The sequence below is a fragment of the Ambystoma mexicanum genome, chromosome 11 (genome assembly GCF_040938575.1).
Source record: "Ambystoma mexicanum isolate Mex_15411 chromosome 11, UKY_AmexF1_1, whole genome shotgun sequence".
NCBI classification, from domain to species: Eukaryota; Metazoa; Chordata; class Amphibia; order Caudata; family Ambystomatidae; genus Ambystoma; species Ambystoma mexicanum.
Window position 1 is genome coordinate 235,888,607 of NC_090934.1, and position 25,738 is coordinate 235,914,344.

General features: G+C 44.6%; 1 protein-coding gene across 6 annotated transcripts in view; it reads left to right on the plus strand.

The window, feature by feature from the left end:
* RCC1 (regulator of chromosome condensation 1) overlaps window positions 1–25,738 on the plus strand; it is a 589,822-nt gene that overhangs the window by 393,275 nt on the left and 170,809 nt on the right. For 3 of the 6 annotated variants that reach the window (XM_069622944.1, XM_069622949.1, XM_069622946.1), the window contains one exon: window positions 13,475–13,567. In XM_069622944.1, coding sequence (XP_069479045.1) covers window positions 13,475–13,567 — 93 coding nt within the window. The other 3 variants (XM_069622947.1, XM_069622945.1, XM_069622948.1) reach the window with 3 other exon arrangements.

Genomic DNA, 25,738 nt, shown 5'->3' on the forward strand with positions numbered 1-25,738 from the left:
TTTTTTCTATTAGTGCGCGCGCAGTCTCAATCTTTCACGTGTTGTAGACGGCCTATCAGTGCGCATGCGTTTTAGTACCGGGTTAGGGATCATTTGGGAATAAGAGTCTAAGACCTTGATAACGATTTAGAAAAGGTTTTTGTAGTCGCTCTGAAGCAGCAGCGGTGAAGCGTACGGAGACTGACCAGTCCCTGGGGGTGAGTGTGTCCACGTTGGTAGCAGAGAGAAGATCTGCTGGGACCGCGTGCTGTCTCGTTGCCGTACTGCAGTGCGCATCCCCAGCCCATCTGATGGATTTGACTGGTATAACGGCGCGCCCCCGTCTCTTCCTAAAATGTTTATAAAAATAAAGTCCGCGCCCACTGTTTGCGCATGCGCGGCGGGGAATTTAAAAAAACATTTTATGTGGATGTCTGGTGGTGGCCTTTTGGAGGGATGCTAAGAATGGCGGTTGCTATTTCACTGAAAGTTAACCTGCAAATGGTATATGACGGGGTGGGAGTGATGGGCAGTTAAGATGCGTAAGGAAAAATTGGGGGTTTGTAGCATTGTACGGAGAAGAGGGTGGTACTGTAGAAAAGGAAGTGGTATCGAAGGGGAGGCTATGCAACAAAGGGTATGTGGCGATAGTGTGTTCCTGGAGTGCAGGGGGTTGTACTGAGCAATGATGGTGGGTAACGGGAGGTGTATTGGGGGGAGGGGGATTGTGGCGTGGAGAGGGTACTGAACATGGCGTGCGTGTAAGGAGACGAATCGTGCGAAGAAAGTTTTTTTTTTTTTTTAAGACAGTGGCACACTTTACTGTGTAATTAGTTATTCGTGTTAACTGCTTATTTTGGATGTTCTACTGTTATGTTAACTTGGACCTCGCACCGCTACCACCCGGGTGCAGTGTCCAGGCGCTCACGCGGCTCTGCAAGAAAGGCAGATGGGGTTGGTTAGTGAGGGTAAGGCGATAGGTAATAATGGTGAATGCTGTCCAAGACATTACAGCCTTATCTGTGTGGTGTTTTCATTATAAAGGCCATAGGGCAGATCAGATGAAAACGTTGGATACAGGAGAGGGCACAATTTGGGTAACGCCCCAATTAGAAGGAAACGCATACTATGAACTGCTGTAGTACTTTCGTGCTCGCTTCTGGCAGAGATTTAGCTGGAGTTCTCCATGTGTGCTAATCTTCCCTTAGAGTGCTGCGTGTCTGTGCTTTGATGGTTTTTATTTGTGCATTTATAAAGGTGCGCACAGCCTGTAGGCGTCTATGCGCTGTTTCAGACAGTGAGAATAGAGGGTAAAGGTAGAACTGGAGACTAAGCCGAGGTGTGTTGCGGCAGCGTGAATTGAGGGCCTGACATTGATAACTGTTGTACAGAGCTTTCTTGCTTCTCCCATGTCGTATGAGAAGCTTCCATATATTCCCTGATTTTAGTTAATGCTGATAATGGAAATGATCAGGACCGAATATAGCGAAATGAATCAGCTAGTTATTCATAATATTAGACCGTTTGAATTTATGTGGTTACCCTGAATGGAAAATAATAGCGACCAAAGACGCAACTCTTTAGGCTAGAATAATATGCTGTAGAGTAGAAGGCCTGGAAACCAGCGTGTTAGCTGGTTCTTTTGATTGATATTATTTCTGTAAATGGAGAGCCATGAAAGAACATTATAGTTGTAATGTAAGACATTGAACTCGGAGTATTTGAATCGCCCACATTGCCAAACCAGGGTGGAAGTAATTAGAAAAGCTTATGGTATTCTAGTTGCGGTCTTGCTTAATGTATAGATTTGGTTGGTACTGAAGGGAGTTGTGGCATTTATGGGGCGCTACCAAAGGGGATTTGGTATGCGTTAGGGTGGGGAAGGTACTCAAGGGGGCGGGGGCGCTTGAAGAAGGGACATGGTATGCAAGTTGGTCCAATGGTTAAGGGTGGGAGGCGGGGGAGTACTTGCAGTTTGTTTTATATTTCATTGAAGAACTGTGAGCGCTTCCAATGGAAATGCTGAATAAAGAACGCAACAGTGACTGACTTTTGCAGTGGGTACTTGCAAAAGGATGACGTGAAACTTGAGTAGATACCCCTCGAACAACTGGGCATCAATAAGAACGTGGATTCGGGGCCACCTTGACAATTACATGAGTATTGTAGCGTTTTATTTACAGTACATTGTAGTGTGGGGGGAAGACTTCGTAGTGGTGGAGTTATGTGGTGGTTGGGGGCCCTACTAATGGGAAGCTGTTAAGTGGGGGTTGGAGAGGAGGCTCTACTGATGGGGGAAGGTGGTAGTAAATGGGAAGGTGGTTACCCTGAATCAGATAATGTATGAATTATGGCAGTTACAGGGGTAAAGGAACTGGCACAGAAGAGATGTTGTGGTGCTGGTGATTGGGGTGGCATAGAGGGAACACAACGCGGGGGTATTAATATGCAGGAACACTTCATTGGTATGACAAGTTAAAAACCTGCTTAGTCAAAGTAAACCTGGAGTAATAAGCTACGCATTTCTGCTTTGATTGTGTTCGAGTTGTGCAAAATTGGTCTGTCGTGTTCCTGGTGAGTTAGACATTTGCAGCTCCTGTCTACTTTTGGGGCTATTTCCACTGAGACAAGGCAGTTGTCTTCAGATTTTCATATCTGTAGCGGAAAGTGAGTCTCGAATATCGTTGTACTGTAACTTGGTCTTGTATAGTATAGCGTCTGCCATTGTAGCGGCCTCTTGTGGCTCTGTGCATAACTGTATTTTGTATTTTATTTAGAATGCGCACCTAACCCGGGGGTAGCCACTGTGTAGTAGCAAGTGTTTCAACCACCCTCAGGTTACATCGCTGGCAGATTACCGGTTGTTCGTTAATCTGTGTCGACTGGTTTCTGTTTCCCGTTTATTAGTCAGCCTATTTCTGGTTAGTTTTGACTGGTTCTGAAGTCTTCACTCATTGCCCTCAAGCTGCGGTTGAGTTGTTCAAAATGTATAGCTAAGTTCCAATAAGACATTCTGCTGTTATATCACTTTACTTGCTATTATTCTACACTAATGCATCACATTCTATTGATACATAATTATATCGTTTGCATGTCTACAATGGTATGCTTGTCCTAATGCCATATATTACATTGTCATGCTAGTGCCAACACATCTTTAGAGTTTAAACCCTCAATAGGAGAAATTCATGTGTGGCTGGTAAATCATGGGTGATGGAGACATATACAAAATATATTCTGTAAAATGAGAACAACACGTAAATCAACTCAAAATACAATTTCATAATCGGTGACTATCAACTACATGGAAATATTCCATCAAAGGATTCGGAGGCCTACCTAGTGGATGACTACTGTTAAGTTCGAGTTGTTTTTGATGTGACTCTGAACCTTGAAGTGGAATATTTACATGGGTGTCTTTCAATCTATTTCAAAACGTAAGAATTGTAGAGCCCCTTTAAGAGGGCTGTTACTTCTGTTTCAGCGCCACCTGGGGTGCTGATTAGTCAGGCTGGAGCGGTGCATGGTTAAGCCCACCTCCCTGGCAACAGTTGGGTAGTTGTGCGACTTCACGGAAGTGGAACGACTTTACTATTTCAGAGTGAAGAGTTGGTTTGGTCACATGATATAATGGGCTTCAACTGAAGCCATGTACAACAAAATCTTTAACATGAATAGTGTGGAAAAATACAGCTTTTTTGTTGATGCCTGTATTCAAACACACACACTTCAGCCTATCACTTAAACTTAACAATTCCTTCCTTTTTTATACAGTTTGCTCTCCTCACCACACACTGGCTTGTGATTATTGGTTCTTGTGAGACCTGGTGTGCTGTGTAGTTTAGAATGGAGGTGGCAAGTGACTTTTTATGTCTGGCTAGTAGCTTTCAACTTACATTTTAACCAATAAGGACCTTTTAAACGTGTGACTGGACGCTGGATGTGGAGTCACTCGTGCTTATCGCTTACACATTATCGTATGACACATTTTTGTTGCATTTACAACATATCATTTTCCTCATTGAACGTAACTTGGTGATTTTCTGAGAATCGATAAATACAATTCTTACCTATTAAGCAGTGTTATAGATTTTTCTCCTTTTCATTGATCATTTTGTAAAATGTGAAGCATATGTTGCCCTTATTCTCCTCTCGAGTGCGTGTATGTTTCTTTTAAAAGTATTCATTTGATATCCTCGTGGATCATTTTGTTTTGCTAGAATATGTTGAGTAACAGAAACGTGCAAACTGTTTCAGTTCAGGAAATTCTGGCCACAGTACACTGACATGGGTTCATGATTCAAGGACTATTTGTATATGGCTGTTTTGCGCATAGGAGCTTGCTGTGTGAGCATGACACTGCTAGTAGCAAAGGACCAGTGTGTTTACCTGGCTGTACATGCTTGCTTTTACAAAAGACTCAAGGGGCTCTGGCGGCTATCCCTATGTTTGGCCACTATTCAACGTGGGAGCTGTGTGCAATAGTGCCCGCACTCTTAGTCTGGTGTCCTCTCTGGTCCCTGAATCTGTCTAAGCATGCAGGACCAGATTTGCTGTTCGAGAGCTTTACTCCTTACTGAAACAGTCAACACGCGTCGTTTGCCTCCACTTATTCTTCTGTGAAAGCTCTCTCAATCTTGGTGCTCGATGTGGGCTAGCAGCTCGTGCTCCAGGTGTTTTCCCTGCCAATTTGGACGCGTGAGTGGTAAAACCAGGGGAAGGAAGGTGTTGTGACTTGGTGTGCCGATCCATTTGAAACAGTTTGTGCTTTTCTCCTAAGCTCTATGCTCCCTTATTGGGGGGCCTTGACCAACGACCATCCATTATGGATGTGGCCTACTGGAAGCATGATTCTGAAGAAACAAGACCAAGCAGAGGAGAAGCAAATGAATGCTGCTGGGGGGAACAAGCATTCCCAAAACCAGTTACTGGAAAACCTCGAACTTCTTCTGCGACCAGAGACGACCTTAATCTGTGTCTTCCGCCCTCAGGCGGGCGGGTGTCTCTCGTGTCTTCAGAAGTGTCCCTGGAGCAGTCACAGCTGACCACCCACTTAAGTCATTGTTGGACCAGGCACTTTACTGGACGCCTGATGCTTGGATAAACCTCTGTGGCCCAGTAGCCTCTGCCTATATTGGTTGCACCCAACTGAGAAGTTGGGTCTTTCGAGCCTGTGCTTTAGTGCCTGCAACATTCGAAACTGCCTGACTGGAGTAACTGTACAAACTCGATATATATAGTTGGGAGTGGGCGGTCTACTCCAGCAGTGAATTTATGGCACAGTGCCTACTGTGGGAGATGGATTGCCCCAAAAGGAGCCCTGCACCCAGAACAATGATGTGAGAAATTGGCTTAATTCTGACTTGACTGGGGTGGTGGTTTTGTGATCTTTTTGAATCCATGCTTCTTTACACCTAGGAGTTCATGGATCATTTACTACTATCTCCTTCCTGTGACACTACTCTAATGGTACCACGGACCCAAACCTGTGTGTGAGGATGCATATCTTCCTTCTCAAGCTCTTCGCTCATCCTCATCCAACTCCCTCAGGGTCAGTCTCTTCTCCAAGCAACAAGCTCGTGGTAGATCTCTCTTTAGCAGGGGCCTCCCTCTGGAACAGCCTTCCCGCCGGTTCCGGAAGCACCTCAAAACCTTCCTCTTTGTCTCTGCTTTCTCTCAACCTCTCCCCTGTTCAATCCCTGGCTGAAACGGCACTGGTTACCTGGCCACCCCTTCTGATTCTCGGGCCCAGGCCCCGCCAGTTGCCCACCTGCACTGCCTCCCTGGCAACCCCTGCACCTGCAGACTGTTTTCTGTATCCCTACAGTCCCCCTACCCGCACTTAAGTCTGCACTTACCTTGCACTTGCCACCTGCGGCCGTTTTATCTCTTATTTTTCCTACTATCCCATGTACTGCACTTTCCCCTCTCCCCATGCACCACTTGCGCGATCTGAATGATACATGGCCTAGTAGGATCGTTTTTCTGTCAGCCCTTTGTCTCCCCCCACCCCCCCTTTCCTCGTCGCGCCTTGAAACACTTGTGTATAGGCCCGTTATAAATGCTATATCATACCCAGGCTCCTAGGAGTCCTCTACAACAAATTTTTTGGGGGGGAGGGGGGGTGGGGCGTTTCTTTTTCTTCGCTAAATTTGCACAGTTCTTGGGAGCTAAAGTGGCCGGTCAAAGGCTGATCTCTATTGCTGTATGCACATAATAAAATGGCAGTGTGGTCCTGCATAGAAGTTTATATCCCCAGGGAAAACTAGTTTAAAAAGCGAACAGTATATGACGTCTACGTACGTTCGAAATGTAAAAGTAAGGTATACTAATAACTTCTGCTACACATCACCTATTCATAACGTTAGTTTTAAATATTAGGTAGCCTATATCCATACCAAATAAGATTTCTTTCAAAAGTAAAGTATAACTGCAACTGAAAATGTATTGGCAGAAAGTGAACGCATGCATGGCGAACAATCCCATTGTCATCAACGAATGTGTGCACTGCAAGCACGGCATGAAAGCCCATCAATGAGGGGGCAGCAGACAATTGTGACGTGGACTTCATCTAGAAATCCCCACAAAGGGGGTCTACTGCTGCACAAAACACTCGTACTTTCAAATACATAACCATGTGCAAAATTGGTCTCCAGGCTTATCCATACAGAAGTGTGATAATGTTGACACAATTCATGCTTTGTGCGCATTAACATCAACACAGCTGTCAATCGGCAGGTTACTGCAGCATTCACTCCAATACACACAAGCACAGTTCACATGGACACAAAACCTCTTTTTAATCGGTGAGCGGTCTGCGAGTGACTGATACAGTAACACGTCTGCTAGCCTTTGCATTATTTTAATTTTATCAGTGTTTAATAATCAGGGTTCGAAATTGAGATTCGATCAGGAGCTAAAGCAAGTTTCTACCAGTTTAGACCATGAGCTACCAGAGAGGTTCCTTTAACGTTTTGTCCATTTGGTATGAACCATTGTTTAACTGTATATTAGATGTGTTCTAATTTTTCTTAATTAACATTCTCAAATACTCAGTTAATTTCACATTTGGAAAGCACCAATTGGCCTTAGGAGCTCCTGGTAGCTGTTGGTTTCAAGCGAACCGGGCTGTACTGTGCTAGAAGCAGGACCTAAATGGCTCCCTGCTACCCTCAATTTTGTAAGCAGCGGACCGTGTGTCACACCCATGTGCACGGCATGGTCAACCCCCCCCCCCACATACACCAGGCAAGTGTGTTGCCCCTGACAAATCTCACCGGCCTTACTGACCAAAATTCATGAGTTGTTTAACTGTAGCCTTTATTTGTGTATGCTTGAATCCTGCATTGTATGATCAGCTGAGCAGGAGCAACATGGCAGCATCCTCTTAAGCTTGCATGGTCATTGGGCTGTACCCTTTCTTTATTGGTCCATCAAAAAATCATGCCTATGAATATAAAATGCAACAAACAAATGCGAAAGCATTAATTGTTGGCTTTGCTGATGCTTGGTACATATAGGTCCAGATGATATACAATTGACTATCCTTTAGCCATTGTAAAACCTCATTTTTGACATGTTAGTTTTAGATTTTCAAACCAGTATTTATGGTGGCAATCCAATAATTTTTGAATGCAGATACATTTTTAGTGGTCTTTCCAACATGGCAATTGTGCATTGCGTCTTTCCAATTGTGAACCACTCACTGATTTGGAAGGACCCTAGTTGGTTCTAATGCACTCCCTTGTCTTCCTTTAACGACAGAATGTTGCTTATATGTCCCTGGCCTCCTGCCTCGACTTGCTCGTCTTAGCTGAGCGTACCGATGGAGCAACTGGATGTTTTGATGTAACCGTGTGCTATCTTGAAACAGTACCAATTGCACGGAGTGTAACCTGTGATTACGCACGTGCCCCTGACCTCACTGCAGCAAACACGTCTCTCTGCAGGGTAATCTGTACTCCGACAGTAGTAGCTCCTGTCTAGCCAGAAAATGCACTGTACTCTGGTCATCTGCCCTAGCTCTGTTTCTTCCACACCTAAGCCCATCCCAATATATACCGTAACTCCTGCTCACCTTGGGGGCCCTGACACACACAACACCCATACCTTGAGCCTCTCCACCTCTCCTATCCATCATTTGCACGTATCCACTCCACACACAACACCTCTGCATCACGTAAACATCCCGGCCCACATGACAAATTTCCAATCCTTACTTGAATGCTCCGGCCCTTTGGTTACAACACTTTGCAACCAAACCCACCCAGGCCATACCCATAGTAGAAATCTAAGGCTAGGCTCACGACTCCCCCCCCATGCTCACATCAACCAGACCTCTTGGCTTTATAGCAGAACATCCTGTAGCAACACCGTGTTGGTCACGAACTATGCTAGACTTGACACCAGACCCGGCCCCACACACTCACTGTCACGTACAGTCAATACTCCCTCATTGCCGCATACCGCGAATCAGCCACCATCAAATATACAGAGTGTACTAGCTCACCCCAGCCTACCATGCAGCATTCAACTTGAGACTCGCTACCAGATGCCACCATCGGTCCTCCCATCAGGTCCATACATCTAATAATAAATTACCAGAGCCCCACATTGTGACATTCACTGCGCAACTCTCTAACAAAATTGTCCCAGTGCCTAGGACGCACAGCGATCCCATAGACTTCAAGCTCAAGAGTGCGCTTATTAATACTCGCTCCCTCCCTGCTCACGCCCTAGACATCGCGGACTTTATCACAACCGAAAATCTCAACTTCCTAGCCGTTACCGAAACCTGGTTGCATGCGGCTGCCGGTCCGGCCTTGACCTTAGCCGTCCCTGATAACTATTCTATCAGGTGTGATGGACACCAATTAATCTAAGGGTGGAGGATTAGCCTTCATCTTCAAGAGTTCACTTGAACCCAGATCTATCCCCAACATACACCCGTCCGTAGAACTGCTGTCCATCAAATTACCTATCTCACCTAACCATACTGCCACAGTACATCTTACCTACAGGCCCCTTGGACCCATTGCTTTGTTTGCAGAAGACATCTCATCCATTCTTGCCACTAGTAACAAGCCCAACTCTCAAATTCTAGTGCTTGGCGATTTCAATTTAGGAATTCAGGATGAGAATGACTCAAAAGCCCTTGACCTTGCAAGCATACTAACTGACTTCGGCCTCACCCAGCATATTAAAGTACCTACCCACACCAAGGGCCGCACCTTTGATTGGGTATCTGACCAGAACTGCTCGCTCAACATATCAGTGACCCCTTGTTTTTGGTCTCATCATTATAAAATTATCTTCACCATCAACTTCACCCCACCTGCACTCACTCGCAACAAGAAAGACATTACGGTATTGAAACTTCTCCCACTTATAGTCCCACTGCTTAATAGGGCTACAACCACCTGTACTGACCCGACAGTCCTAGTGGACACTTATAATCAGGCCATTTCAAAAGCCCTTAATATCATTGCTCCACTTAAGCTACGTAAACAGAATACTCGACTCCTTCTTAATACCTGGTTTACCCCTCCTCTCCGTGACTTGCGCAAGAAGAAAATAAAAGCTTGAGGCTCAGTGGAGAAGCTCACCTTCACTCGCTAACAAAACAACCTAACCATTGCCGCCTCCTACCTACAAACATGCCATACTTGAAGCTGAAAAAGATGTGTATAACAAGCAGATACTGCTTGCTCAATCCAACACCAAGGAGCTCTATAAAATCCTTAAGGAATTAGAGACGCCTATAGCACTGTCAGACACCTGCATTCATGATACTGCCTGGTGCGCCAATATCCAAAAGGCACTCCTAGACAAAATTGTTAAGCCCCAAGCAAACATCAATACAAAAAGAAACCTCTCAGATTCAGCAGGCAACCTCCCTTCTTGCAACATCCCCACACCCAAACACTCCTGCAAACCATTCAGCTTCACACCTCTATCCATTGAGGCGGTTGAAAAGATTATAAAGAGACTCATGCCATCTAACTGCCAAGGGGACTCTTGCCTGGCCACTATTAAGGAAGCTGCCTTTGACCTCGCACCTTCATTACCTCATTCATAAATGCCTCGTTTGATTCAGGTATTCTACCAGACAACCTTAAGGGTGCTTGGGTCATGCCCTTTAATAAAAAAAAAAACACACGACCCGAGTAACCCGGTGAATTACAGGCCCATCACTACGGTGCCCTATTTACTTAAAACCTACAAATCCAGGACTACCTTGAAACCAACAACCTATTAGGGCTTAAGACAATCAGGTTTCCGTCCGAGACACAGGACGGAGACAGCACTGATTGATCTGAAAACACAAATTGAGGATTTGAAAGACGAGGGCAAGCAAGCTCTTGCTTCTCCTTGATCTTTCAGCCGCGTTTGATCTGGTTGACCACCAAATCCTGTGTCACCATCTCAAAATAGCGGCTCACTTCTCAGACGCAGCCACTTCCTGGATCAGATCCTTTCTAATAGCACCATGAGGGTCTTCTCCCCCTTTGCATCAGCTGAACCTGCGCATGTCCCGTGTGGAGTCCCACAAGGATCGTTTGTCTCTCCCACACTGTATAATGTGTTTACCAAACCACTCTTCGATATACTTGACTATCCTGGTGTCTCCTACACCAACTATGCTGATGACACCCAGATACTCATCCCTATCACTGGTGACTATGGCACCGATGCCAAAGCACTCAATACAGTCTACTCAGTCATCCAGGCCTGGATGGCACATCACGGGCTCTGTCTCAATGATGAGAAAACTGAGTTACTCATCTTAGGCTCCCCTTCCAAACTGACCAACCTTGACCAGGATTACAAATCCTTTATGATTGATGGCAACATCATTAACGTGTCTAATGTCACAAAAACACTTGGCATCTACTTAGTCAACACTGTCCCTTAACAGACAAACCAATGCAGTTGCATCGGCTTACACCTGCAAACTTATTACAGCTTGCAGACCCTTCCTGACAACTGTATCATCCTTGCAAGAGTTCTCATTTCCAAAATCAACTACTGTAATGCCTTCTACCTAGGGACAAGCCAAAGAAATCTTGATAAGCTACAGGTCTCTCAGAACAATGCCATCAGGGCTGCCCTCAACGTCCCTAGGAGATCACACATCTTGGACACGAGACGCAATTTACACTGGCTCCTAGTCTCGGATATCTTTGAAACCCCTCTCCCTAACTCACAAGGCCCAGAATAACTGGCCTCCTGACTACCTATCCAATCGCTTCATGATTCACACCGCATCCAGACCCTTGATCTGCCCAAGTATACACTGATCGTCCCTAGACAGTGGGGGGTTTGAGTTTCCCAGTCCTTGCAGCTAAACTGTGGAACACTCCCTTAGAACAGAACCTTCTGCCCAGACCTTCAAAAACAAAATCAAACTCTGGCTCCACGAACTCGATGCTGCCCCAGCTATCGCCTAATCTGAGGGGGACCGCATTAGGAAGAAGCTTGTTTATCTCTGTATGGATCTCCTTCTTGTCTCTAATGCAGGCAGTTTGCCTATGATGTACCCTTTCCTGTGGAAAGTGATTCTGTGTTAACGTTTAACTCTTGTAACCACCTGCTTCAAATGTATGCGCCCAGCTGCCTCAGGGCAAGGTGCACAATATAAATAAACAAATACAAATAAAAGATTACACTGACATTGTATCAGATCACATCACATTAGAACTGTTGCAATTTGTGTGTCCCTTCAGACCCATTTGACTGTTATATTAAAAATAAATGTTAACGTGAATTGACAGGCCACTCAGTTGCCACACTTGTAATGGACAGAGATGCTTTTTAGGATCCCCCAAATCAGGATTTAGAGAGAAGGGATATAATGGCACGTATCTATTGTACAGAATCCCCCAGTTAAGGTTGGTGAGCTTTCGGTTTTGGTTTAGGCAGTCTTGTTGACCTCTTGGCTAATCTTTGTTAAAGTAGAATGCTTTGAAAGTTGTGTATTTTCTGTTAAAAGAAATTGAGGCGACCCATATCTTGCCCCATGGAATAAAAATGCCCAAGGACTTGGGTTGCATAGTCCCATAGAAAGATCAGATTTCATATTGCGACACCTGTTGCGGGTCAGGTGTCGAAGGTTGTCCCTGCACAATACAAAGCATAACAGTGTGCATAGGGATCCTTATAGGTTAACGCACCTGGTGTGGTTAGGCCAACTTCGCAACGATTGTTTTTTGTGATGTTAGATATGAGGAAAACACTTAACTGAGATGCTTATCCACAAATGCGCAGTGGGATAACCATATTTACACCAGAGTAGAGGGCATTCTGCTTTTTAGTAAGGCTCAAGCGGTTGCACTACAGGACCTGTGTATGATTCCCCAGGCACATAGCTGTTGTTGGTAAGTGGTCGGTGAGGCTGCATCCAGCATATCCAAGGGCGCACCCGTTATTTTAAGAAGGCCATAGAGACGTCACTCCCATAACTATTGTAACTGAAGCAATTCTGGGGGTACTCCTATACAGTTGGTGCAAGGTTCATATTCTGACCGTGATAATTGTTGGGGTACACTGCAAGGGCTAGGTTGCAAGTGTCAGTGCAGCTGTTGCATGACATAAAACTGCCTCTGTTCACTAAATTGCTTGCAGTGAATGCCATTGCATCTGTCCCATCGCTTAATAGTGGTGTGTTTGTGCCCACGAGTCTGAGGGGCAGCAGCAGGTGCTCTCCTTGTTTTTACGTTTTAAATGCTATTCTTTAAACTATTTTTTTTCCTGGCACGAAGTCTTGCAGTTTATGCAAGTTTACCTCGCCTTCTGAAACTCCAGTATCCAGGTGATGGTACTTGACAGGCTCTGGTAATGTAGTTTGCCGGCACAATTTCTCTGGCTCTGTTTAAATGGCGTTCTGCTTGAACAGCACTTTATGTACCGTTATTGGTTTTCTTCACAAATGCGTACAGTGATATGTGCGGGGTCGCTTGACATTTAGTGTTTCTTCTATAGGTGGTGTTTTGTGTCTCCTTTTTTGTACCACAAAAGACCGTTTCTCCAGACCTGCCCTGTAAGCTATGTTGCCCCATAATGTAATTTCCAGTTAAATGTAGCGGTCGGTCCAATATTTTATTTGTACAATGTTGCTTTCTATCTACATTAGCAATCTGTGTACAAGGGGAAAATGCCAAGTACTTGCCACCTCAATTCTGCACATACAGCACACCATTTCTAACTTGCCAAGAGTCCATTTTCGCTAGACCAGTAATTGTACACTTTTAGCCCTTGAAACACTGAGAGACACTGATGTATGTTGCAATATACCCCCTAAGTGAATCTGTGACTTCTTACGCGTTTCAGACAAACTTTGTTCTGCCGAATCGGTGACCGGCAATGCCACGCTTGTCGCTTTGCTTCCCATAGGCAGAAAACGTAGGGCTAATGTGCATGAATAATTCTAAAATGCTTTATATGAAACCTTACGAAGGTGATGCAGGTTTTGTAAATCGGTAATGTTTTATTACAGTATCAGACGGTGCAATGCGGGCAAAGAAAACTGTGAAGAGAACCCTCTCTGTGGAGGAGAAAAGTGTATCTACGGATGTCAAGAAGACTAAAGGTAAGTGAAGACACCCTCCTCCACAAGCTATTCTATCTGTTATTTATATATCGTTGCACACCCAAAGGCCTTGGAACGCTGACGAGGCTAACGCAGAAAACACATACCCTAAAGCTGATGGAACCCGGACCTCATTAGTCTTTGCCTTTATCAAAGAGAACGTCTTCAGGCATTTCTTAAACTGAGCTAAAGATGGAATTCAGAGAGCAAGGTAATGCGTTCCATAACAAAGGAACCAAGGCATTAAAGCTGGTACCACCTTTACCTTTTTTTGGACGAAACGTTGAAAGTTCAGAAGGGCATCCTTATTAGTGCAAAGTTTGTCTAATAGGTGCCTTTTTAATACTACACCACACACTTGTAAACGAGGTTAGTGGCTTTATGTCGCACTGTGGTCCACAGGGAACCAATGTAGCTTTCGGCAGAACTCTGAGATCGCCTTCCTAGCCCACAAACTGCTCTAACATCCCCATTCCAGTGTCTTATTTTTTCCCATCAGGTGCCAACCGAAAGACTTGCGAGAGCGCTTTTCTTTTCAGGTAGATAAGAACGTATTTGCCACAACAGTTTGATCATGTACAAACAGGATGTGCCACATTTCTATCAGATGTTAGTTGTGATTCTAAATAAACTCCCACTGTTTTTACATGCTGGGAAACAGGTATGACGTGAGTGTTAGCTTATCTGCCTACTCGGTCTGTGTTTCTCGCATAGGTTTTTAAGTGACGTGTACAGGAAAGTATGAAAGTAGTTTGGGAATAGAACTTCATATAGGTTGTGGTCCATGGGACATTGCAAACTGAAGGGTCACTTGGTGCTATGACTGTAGTGGTTGCAGCAGGGTTTGAAATTGAGGGGAACTTAGAGACTGGTTGGCTTGACACCAGCTTCCATGAGCTTTTTTTGGCTCCCAAGGCCAGCTATTGCTGAACAAATAAATACCGTTGTTACATTACTGTGCATTTGCAACATAAATGAGCACTAGGCCACCTCTGACATTCAAATCATAGGGGGCGGTCAGACATAATGGACTCATTTTATGCGGAAGTTATATTTGTGGGATGCGCTGTACTAGCTCCCTCTTTTCTCCCAAGATGTATCTCGTGCTCGCTGGTTAGTGCTGGATACCCTGGAGCTGCATTTAGCTCCTGTAAGTGCTTAGGCCTCCTAGGTTAGGATCTCGACCGTAGAGTGCTTAAAGGAATCATTCCTGCGTGGGCCTCAAGGCTGGTTTTGCTGAAGAACCTTTAGCTCAGTTGGCGTGGGCCATCGCAGTGTGGCGGCTGAGTCACATGAGTGGCTAGTAATTTGTCAGTATCCTAGGTGGGGTCTAGAAACGGACCTCTAACCAGTAAGCCCTGCCCTTTTCATGTCCATTGTTAATTTTGAGAGGTTTCAAAATGTTTGGACCAGTGTACTTCTGCTTTAGTTTGCTACAGTGCTGTTTACTCTAAGATTGCATTAACAAACTAATTCTTGCACTGTTCGCCTCAGTTCTGTGAGCCTATGAGGACCAGTGGGACATTTACTGGAAATGTAGGTGGTAGTGGATATTGACCTTTTACATTGACTTGTTTGGACCAGTAGTGGCAAGTACACAGGTGGTTTTTCCCCCCCTGATATTACATTATTCTCCTGGGGATGACCACTGCAATCTTAAATTCCATCCCCTTTTCTCCATGCATTTGGGATACCTCACTGAATGGGATGGGACTGAAGTGTGGTGCAAAGCAGCATGGAATTGGGACTTTCTGATACCAGCTTGGGTGCACCATAGTCTTACCTCTGCATGGCACCTCCTCCCTGCCCAACCATCGATCTTCGGATGGGATGGGGTGTCTCAATGCAGTTGTGCCTAAAAGGCCCTTTGCAGCACAGGTTCTGAAGCTGCACTGGGGGCCCACAGGGCCTCTCCACTATTGCAGCCCTGAGGAACCCATTACTACTCCTGACACAGTGCTAAGTTAAACTGATAAAAGTGTAACATAACTGTAGCATGGAGACGGTTTCAGAATGGTTAGAACATCAAGGTTCCTGGGACATGTAGCACTTTGAAAGCCGTGTTATATGTGAAAGACAACTAACGGGCATATAGCAAGTTCAGACAGAATGGTCTACTGCTTAGTGATTTCTAGAGCTCAGTTCTACTTTAAGGTCATCCCCCTCCCCACCACACCCCCCCCGATCAGGATTTTTGGGCTTCGCCATTTACCCAGTATCTCAAAAGTCCTCCCCTTATTGGGGCTCGCCTTCTGTTACTTGCACTCCTGTTCCAGAAGACCCTTGCCCCGTTAGTCACTTTCCTGGGGATCAGTCTGTCTCTACCGTAGCACACCCCTCTGGGCTTACAGGGCTCTCCTCACTGAAACCCACCCCACTTCTGTGCTCAAGAGGGGTCCCCCTTTCTGGTGCTCTCCAGCTTTTTCCTTTCCTCTGCTCAACCCCAGCCCTGCCTCCGTTTTGAAGTCCTGTTCATCCTCCCATTGGCTGAGAAACTTCAAAATTGATTTAGTTTCATAGTCCAGGCCGAGGATGGAAACTTCCCCAAGGTGTTTACTACCTGAGGAGAGCCCCCCTTTCGTCACACATGATTTATTGGCACCCCATTGACGTCTCAAGAATCATGGATACGGGAGGAGTCTAACCTATCCATTTAAGCCAATTAATGGTACCCTGCACAAAAGCCCATTGAAAGAGCAATCTCCTGACCAGAAAGAAACGCTTGGAAACCCCCAATGTATGTTTAGTGGAGCACAGGCATGAGGGAGAGAATATCCCCCATGAGCCCAGGCTTTGTTGACCCTGTCCTGGGATGTGCCTTGGGGCCCTCTGCCCCTCATGGTACAAGGGGCTCAAGAGCCGCAGGAAGAGCATGTGGCAAAGACCATTATCTCCACCACCTCACCGCTCGTTTCACTGAAAGGTTGGCGTAGGATTTCATCAGTCTACAGCTACCACAAATAGTCGCTGGGAGCATGATGGACCCTCAGTCGATGAGCACAGGTCTGCACTTATGGGTAGCTGAAGGGGTAACCTTGCAAAACATACACTTTGGCTTCCTTGGAGGGGTTAGGGCGGCTAGGGGCCAGGGAGGAGGCCCCAGTTTTGGTGGTAACTGGGACATGCCAAGAGAACAGTATCCCCACAAGTCAGACACATTTGCCTCTGTATTTCGTGAGTCGTGGTGTTGGTTTTTGGTTCGGAAGATTGATGTGAGCTTGGATGGAATGGCGGGGACTTCCTGTGGTTCTAAGTTTGTGCGGGGGTTCCTTTGTCCCAGGTGTGGCAGATTTGTCCTCTGTTACAGGTGCGAGGTCCTCCAGTAACTTTTTTTTTTCTTTCTGCTCTGTGGTAGGTCGATGTGCTGTAACCCACAGTGGCGTGTGCCTCGCTGTGGTTGTAGGATTGTGGTGTCTTGCTTTTTCACCTCTTGTCTTGCATTCAGGTTTGTGATATATTACAGGGGCAGGTTGCTTTCTTTCCCGAGATCATTGATGGATCAATCATATTGGTGTCTCTCGTGGTTGTAGGATTCTAGGATTCTGTTGGCTTGTTTCTCTGTGGTTGTCTTAGTTGTCTGGTTTTGATTATTTTGGTTCTGAGCTCTGCAGTATTTTGGGGATCCCTGGGCTGGGAGCCTCCTTGTGGAACTTGTCTCGTGGTTGTGACAGAGGCATGATGAAGCAGCAAAATCTACTTTTGGGACTGGGCTAAATGCACGTAGTTGGTGGCAAGATACAAAGTAGGTGTCCCTTACCAGAGTATTTGTGGTGTCAGGAAGGGCTAGGGCACCAGGCCGAACATGGATGGTATGCACCATTAGCCTGTGCTTTTTGCTGGCTGCCTGAGCAAGGCTTCCCTGGGAGCAGTGCTTAAGAAATGGAGAGTGGAAGGAAAAAGCATAGAAACAAACCAAGGATTAGACCATAAAGACTGCACTCTAGAAGCAACCCAGCTGAGAAAATGGATTGGAAATCGCCAGTAAACCAGACCAATCCCTCCTCCAAAAAAGGCACAAAACAAGCCCTAAATCTTTACCAAGTGAGTGTTGTGCAGGATGGCTACAGATTACATTCAGGAAGGCTCTCCTGAATAGTAAGGGTTGGCTGCAAATACTGGTATAGTGTGGCTGAATTTAAAAGCAGCAGGTTACAATGTTAGCCTCACAAGATTAGATTGAATAAGGTTTTGAATTTAGCTGCACTAAATTAAAAAGCAAGGGACACACATTTAAAATCTTTATGGTTCTGTTGTGGCAACTTTCAAAAGCTGTGTGAACCAACTCACACAGCAGCAAAATTTTAATGTGGTGCGATCCACGCTGCAGAAAAAACTGCTGTCATTAAACCCATGCTGTGGCAAAATTCTAATGTGGTGCAACCCTAACTGGATCAAAATTCTAGAATGGTGAGCCCCCCCACCCCCACAAAATTCGATTTGTGGTGTATCTAGAGGTGGGCAAGTAAAAAGTGGTGAGATTTAATGAAAAGCACCCTAAGTTGGAACACCTTGGTAACGACTGTACGGGTGTGGCAGAATACAGTAGTTGTAAGATTCGGTGAAGACGTCTCTTGGCTGTATGTAGCTGTAGAAGGGGAGCTGTTTCCTGAATGGCTGGGGTGCCACGTGATCCGTGATGGTTGGCATCTTAAGCAGGTGCCCTTAGCCTGTGCCCCTTGGCCCTGGATGGAGGGAGGGGGGACAAACAAAACTACCCCACAAAGGCAGTGCCCCCTAGAAGCAATCGGCCAAAAAAGAACGGATTGGAAATCCTATCTAAAAACAGTGGTGTTTTGCCCTAGACCCAAGTACAGGAGCCCACCCCATTTTAACTCCCCATCTTCCAGACTCGTCACCAGATTGTGTGCCCTGTCCGCGTTGTCCAAACTATGCCCCTTCACCTCCATTTTTGGCTCCATAACACAAAGGCGTTTTTAGGGTTGCAGGGATTAGAAAGTTGTTGCTTCCTCTATTAATTCATGCCTGTCGTCTGTTAAATGAAAGATATCTGCTCCCCAAGATTTAGGGAAAGCAGTGTGTTGTACAGTTGAGTTCACTAGAAGTAATTGTAAGACTGTCTACTTTCGGTTTGGTCCAAAAAACATCTTTTAGACGTGATAAGAACATACTGTCTTGCCTACTGGACACCAGTGAGACGGTTGGAATGAGGAATTTTGGTTTCAATGCGACAATCTGGTTTCTCTCTCAAATTGCATGCTGTCACTCTGAGAAGCACCTAGACTGGTCTGTAATATGAATGCAACCTAACTACATGTCTACATCCCATCTTGTCAAATGGTAAAGTTTACGCTTGAAATACATGCTGGTGGTACAAGCACATTTTATAAAAATGTTGAATAAAAAGAACTCTTCCCTTCTCATGGTTACAGCTCTGGTGTTGGGGGGCAAAATGGAAATCGGGCAAGTTCCTGCTGCAGCCAATGTACCTGCAATCCTGTGGGCTGGAACGCCATTAAAATTTGGCCCAATCACAAGTGAAACTTGTAAACTCTGCCTCAGCATAAACACCTCGGTAAAGACAGTTGGCAAAGGTGTTTGGAATCTTTGGCTGTGCATTCTTGCGGTGGAGTAATAAGGGTGACCATGAACAGTTCATGTGTGCGAAGTGTAAAGGTATCGTGAAGCAAGACACAGACCACAGATTCAAAGTTAAAAATCAACAGTTTGCTAAAATAAATGTTAGGATGGTAAAAAGCTGAACGTGCCCTATGCTAAGGTGGGATTTCTCTACCTGAACGAAACTAAGTCTGAGTCCAAGGGTTCAACTTAAAGGCATGGTCTAGTAAAAATTTGTATTGTCCCTACGGGTCGGCCATGTTTTTTTAAGCCTAAGTGGCTAGATTTTTAGAAAACTTTCCTATGGACCTTACCTGAGTTTTCGTCCATTAAACGCACACGAAAACAGGCACCAGGGAGCCGCCATTTTGTGATAATCCTCTCACTTGCCGCATCGCCCTGGCTGACCTGCTTCTGCGGCATTAAATCAATTCCCCCGCCCCTGAGCCTGACATTATCAAAACATTCATATTCCCCGCCTCTCTCCGTGACGTTACTGTGCTGCGTAGGCAAATGCGCCCAGTCGTCTTCTACGCGACTCCACACAGAACCCGGAAACCAACACCGACCATCTCACAACACAGCGCGCTACAATTCGGAATATGAAACTGTACTTTAAAATCAAACAGCAACATTTGGTAAAGTACATTTATTTGACATTAAATGTTTAGAGAATATTCAGCAATTGCCATATGAACTCCGAAAGCCATTTATTTTCTTATATCTGTATCCGCCATGGTACACAGGGTGTTGCTTTTCGTTAAAAGAAGCACTTTGGAACCACGGTGAACCGCAAGGCTGTTCCATCAACTAGGCACTAGTCCATTGTAAAGGTTGATATGTTGCTTCTAGCCACTAGTACAGCGTAAGGGCATGTGGGCCCTTGGCGATCGTCCCATAAAATTGTCAGTGTGCTCCAGTTGTTCACACGACGCTGCAGGTGTCTACTGTAAAAGCCATCTGCTGGTGTCTCAAACCGATGGCAGTAGCAGAAGGGGAGCAAATACCTGTTGTGAAAACAAAAAAATTATAATTCGTCTCGCCAGCCGATCTTCATTAATATTACTCATTTTATTTATTACATCCGATCAGAAACTATTTGCTTGCAAGGATAGTTCAATGGAGTATGTTCGGCTCTAAAATCAATGCGAAAAGTAACAAAAAAAAAATCGAGGCCAACACACAATGATAAACGACAGTTAGTCTACATGCGTGAGGAATGATATGATATGGCATTTGTAACGCGCCTATACTCAAGTGTTTCAAGGCGCGATGAGGCAGGTGGGGAACAAGGGCAGACGGACAACGATCCTACTAGGCCAGGTGTCTTTCTGATCACGCATGGGGAAGGGGGGGGGGTAAAAGTGCTGTACATGGTTAGTTGAATACAAATTAAATCATAGGGCCAGCTGGTGGCAAGTGCAAGGTAAATGCCGGGAGAAGGGGCTGAAGGATACAGAGACAGTCCCGTAGTGCAGGTAGGCAGTGCAGGGAAAAGTGGCTGGGCCAAGGACCGAGATCGGCGAGACCAGTGGGCCTGCATGCCCATGTGCCCACTACGAACACGTTTTCCTTGCTTTTCCTAGCTCTTCATTCATTTATGCATGCATCCATTCATTAAATCTTCATTCCGGTATAAAAGCGTGTAAAGATTTACTTGCATTATATTTGAAATTTCTATTGTGTCTCTTCGTAATGCAGTCTAAAACGGACCGTGTTCTTGACAACGATTTTTCGTATACTGAACTAAAATGAAACTCGGTCTAGTTTCTGAATTTTCTGCCTTATCGTCTTACGTTATTGCGCACTCCCTTCAAATGTAGTTCTTTCGGCATGGTCCCTGTCTCAAGGTCAAAAAACAATAGACCCTTATACTTCCAGTGCGACTTGTGGGCCGCATCTGGGCGCGAGCTGAAAATCAAAGCCGCTGTCCTTCGCATTCTTTATTTGCAACATCACGTAGTATAGGCATCTGTGAGAAGTTTAGAATCCCTCTATGTAGTGCGCTTCAATGTGCAAATGCGAACTGGCTTCTCTCCCAAATGCCACGGCCCGCTTGGCGCGTTCTAAGTGCCCCAATTTTGTCCCCGTTGTCTGCGAGTTTTGCAGCCCAAATTGAGACATTTAATTTTTGGCGGAAGGTCAGGGAAAGTATAAAGTACCACAGGAGTGGAGTTAAAAGTGAGTTTATTGTTTTTGTTTTATTATTTGCAATACGCAAGCCTCCCCTCCGTTAACCGTGCGCAGCATTTACATTTACATGAGATGAGAAAAATATATACATACACATGAGGTGAATATAGAGAATTCGAAGATGACACCCAGCTTGTTCGCCACCCATGATGGTGAAGGTAGGGGTTAGGGTTACAGGTACACTGTACAATAACGTTTATTTACAAAAAGACAATCGTATTGCAATTATTTAAACCGGGATTTGTACTTCACAACCAGCTGTGCTTCGGGTGGGCATGGCACAGTCGCAATGTTCGGTGGCAATGGATCACTGCTCTGCACAGAAACGTCCAAAATTCCATATCTGTGCTTCTCTAACACAGCAACAATAAGGCCTTTCACAAAGTCGAACTGCATTTCATCATAGACTGGTTTGATCACCCATTGCTTACTTAGTTTTGAAAACCTTAGTGTAGCGAGGCATCCTTACTTTACCCCTAGTCCTAGATTGTTCACGTCCGACATTGCTGTTATAGGCCAAGACCGCTAGTAGAGTCCTATGTTTCATGCCCCGAAAGCTAAAATGCAAGTGCTTTGGCCTGTACTTTAGGCACATATTGTGGAACACCTCCAAATCTCCTGTGTGACAGAATTCTGTCAGTCCTTTCAAATCTCTTGATAGTTTTGTCAAACAATCTTCTCAATGGCTTTGTGTGTTGGTGAGGATGGAATCAACCACTTCTTCCGTGCCTCCTCTGGGGACAAAGGGCCATGTTCACATTGGTGGAAATGTTGATTTGCTGTCAGCGGTGAACGTTGGTACTGTGGTGCATCACTGACCGCCATTTTTCAAGTAGTATTTCCACTGACCCTTCACGTTTTTGAGCTCCACCAAAGATGGTTGGTGATAGAATGGGACCACTGCAAAATACTTTCAAAACCTTTTTTTTTTTTTTTTTTCCTGCAGCCGAGATTTTCTTACTGATTGATTTAGCAAGATGGCCATACGTCAAATTGATGTTTAATATGTGGGAACTGCTCTCTCATTGTCTTGGCAATTGAAACGTGTCTGTCCGTGGCTATGAGGTCGATGTGCATTCCCCTTGATTGTAGATATTCCACTGATTTTAAAATCCTAGTTTCTCCATGGCCACTGAAGATGTACATTGTTACCTGCACGACCACCGAACTCACAATTTTCTTACTATCCATGTCCTGAAAGTGGTAGGTGCAGTACTTGGCAGAAAATCCAGGGCTATCGCACTGTCCATCGCCGGCTAGCCTGAATCGTTTGCCTTCGAATGTACTTGCTAGAGACAATTGTTCAATTTTCCAAGCATCACTAATGGCCGGAAACAGATAATCACGTTGGTATATGTAGTACAGCGCTAATGAAATGGAGTCCCACAAACTGAAAGAAAGCCTCTAACTTTCTAAAACTGGAGCCACTAAAAAGTGATGCAGCTGCACACAGTAGATTGCCTGCTGGCAGTTTCCCCAGCATCGGTTGTGCAGACCATGAGAACCTACGATTTAATCTACAGGCGGCATTTATTTTGACGTTACTGCCTTTTATTTGACGAGTCACATTAATCAATGGCTTCCCACATACTTTCCCTATAATGGAATGCACACATTTCAGCATACTTATAATTTCCATCAAACAACTGTTGAATACAATGTATTTGCTCTCTTTCATTAGACTGTCTTCCTGCGTCAACGTTGTTTCGGCCTGTGACAACGTGGAGATTTCAACACATTGGAAAGTAATATCGCTGATATCAAGTTCTGATGCATCTATGGATGCTGTGGCTGGTTCATTCTGTCATTTCGACATCTGTTACTTCAACATTGATGGGAGAACACAACAATGTCGACAGGTTTTTGGGTGGCAAATTTTTGGCGGGTGTAGATTGTGTGAATTGATCTGCTATCTTTAATATATTCAATAACATCTTCTTGTGGTGGTGCGGTCGCACTGTAGCTATGGTCCAATGCAACTTTGCTGTAGTCTCCAAACACAGTTAATTCATGTTCTGGCCATTGGACATGAGCATCTCGAGCCTGAACACACCTCGCCTCAATTAATAGTTCCTCCATAGTGTACATGGTCTGGTAAGCAACATCTCTCATTCGCTTCACTGTCTGTGTATGTATAGTTCTGACACCCACGGGTAACTGGAGGAGAGATTGGAAAAGGGATGTTCAGTTTAAACAAAAGATAGTGTAGTTCAATTGACTGGAAAAAAACATAAAATAGTCCCCAGCACAAACATTTTTTTAAAGTTATGAACTGTTTGTAACCTTTTTTTTTTGTTTTTTTTCTTTGCAACTTTTTTGACTCGACCAACATCTGCACGCTGTAGCTCCGATTCGTTTCCACATGTCCTCCCTTCCTCTTGCGCTGCAACGACTATATTTTCTGTATCCGCATAGACAGCACGGAATGAGGCTCCATCGTCTCCCTGAAACATAGTACTTTCATTACTATGTGTCAAAATATTGTTAGCATAAAACACACGTGAGGACGAACACATGGGTACATCTCAATAGCCAAACACGATTTAAACATTGTGTGCAACAATCATTCGACCAGTGATGATCTATTTCGATGGAGCTGCCAGTATCCATACCTCTGGCTCTGCATGGACTGGCATGAATGGTTGTATTGGAGAGGAGGTATCCACATCTCCCTGAAACACAGTACTTGCATTAGTATGCTTTTCAATATTGGAAACATAACACACACTTGGGGTCGAACGCACAGGTACATATAAAGAGAGAACCACAAATGATGCATTGTCTAAAAGGAATCAAGGAAAAAGTATGATCACATTTCATCGACTTATTTCTCCGATTTATTTACATCTGCATCATCTAAATTGGATGTTGTGATTGTAGTGGAAGCTTCGTCGTCTCCCTGAAACACAGCACTTGCGTTAGGGAAGAAAGTATAGCAAATGGAATCACGTTATATGATCACGCATGATGGAGCTGTCAGTATCCATACCTCGTGCTGCTGAAGAATATCTATGGATGTTGCAAATGTAGTGCGCACTTCCGAAAGCTGTTGCGCCGATTCGTATACGCATGGTCCCGCTTCCACTTCCCCTGGAATTACTTGAATGTCAGGCTCTGCATCAAGTGCAGGGGTTGACGATCCATCAACTGCCTGAAACATAGTACTTGCATTAGTGAGGATTACAATAGTGAAAAGATAACACACCTGGGGTCGACAGCACAGGTACATATCAACGGCTAACCACGAATGAAACATTGTGTAGAACAATCAAACGACATGAATTCCAGCTCTGATGATGACGCTCGATGGTGCTGTCAGTATCCATACCTCCTGCTGGTGAAGAACATCTAGAAATGTTGTAGATGTGGCGGACGCTTCAGCATCTCCCTGAAAGACAGTACTTGCATTAGTATGGATAACACTAATTATAACTGAAAACAAACACCAGTGGACGATAACTAAGGTGTACATCAATTGGAAAGCACTAACCAAACATTCGGTAAAATAATTACACGATAAAATAAAACTATTACTTGACATGCATAAAACAAGTCTGTAGCGGATTAGCCTAGTAAGATTACCTGATACGCGCTAGAAGTGGTTGATAACTGCGACCACGTCAAGGATGTAGAATGTTCTTGCTTCAGATTCAAGGGATAGTCAAGAAGTTGTAAAGGTAAATTAATGATTGATAATGAAATGCCAATATTAAAAATTGCCTTGTAAGGCGACAGAATACTTGAAATGCTCAATACAGCACAGTTCCCTGTTCCCATATATATATATATATATATATATATATATATCGATCGTTTGTGGGTTATGGAATCGAAAAAGAATATATTGATAAATGTCATTATTCAAAAAACTATACACATCAATATCGAAATTATTACAAGGGATAGAACACCTACAATATCAATTAATCCATTCGGCTACCTACACACTACCGCAAGGCCTAAAGCTAAATCCGGACACTTGACTCACCGGTGGCGGAATGTGGACGAATAGAGTGGGAATAGCGTTTTCGAGCAATTTCCGTGTCGTTCGCCTTTTATTCTTCTTTGTTACCCAAGATGTTGTGTACATGTCCAAGGAAAAGTACCGGCTGCAGATCCGGTATCGATCACCCCTCTTGTCCTGTAAGACTTGGACTCTACTTTCCAGCTCATCCAGTGGATATCCGCAATGTCTGACCCATTCTCTTATTCGATCAACAGTTTTCGGGAATACATGCATTGTAGTGCCTTCAGATTCCGCATGGGTCTTCGAAGGGCAACTGCTAATCGAACAGGCAGCCATTGTTGATAAATCTGAAAAGTAAATATCGACATTATTATACAATCTTCAAGAATAGAGATTTGATACAAAAGTAAATGAATCGTACAATGATCAATGCA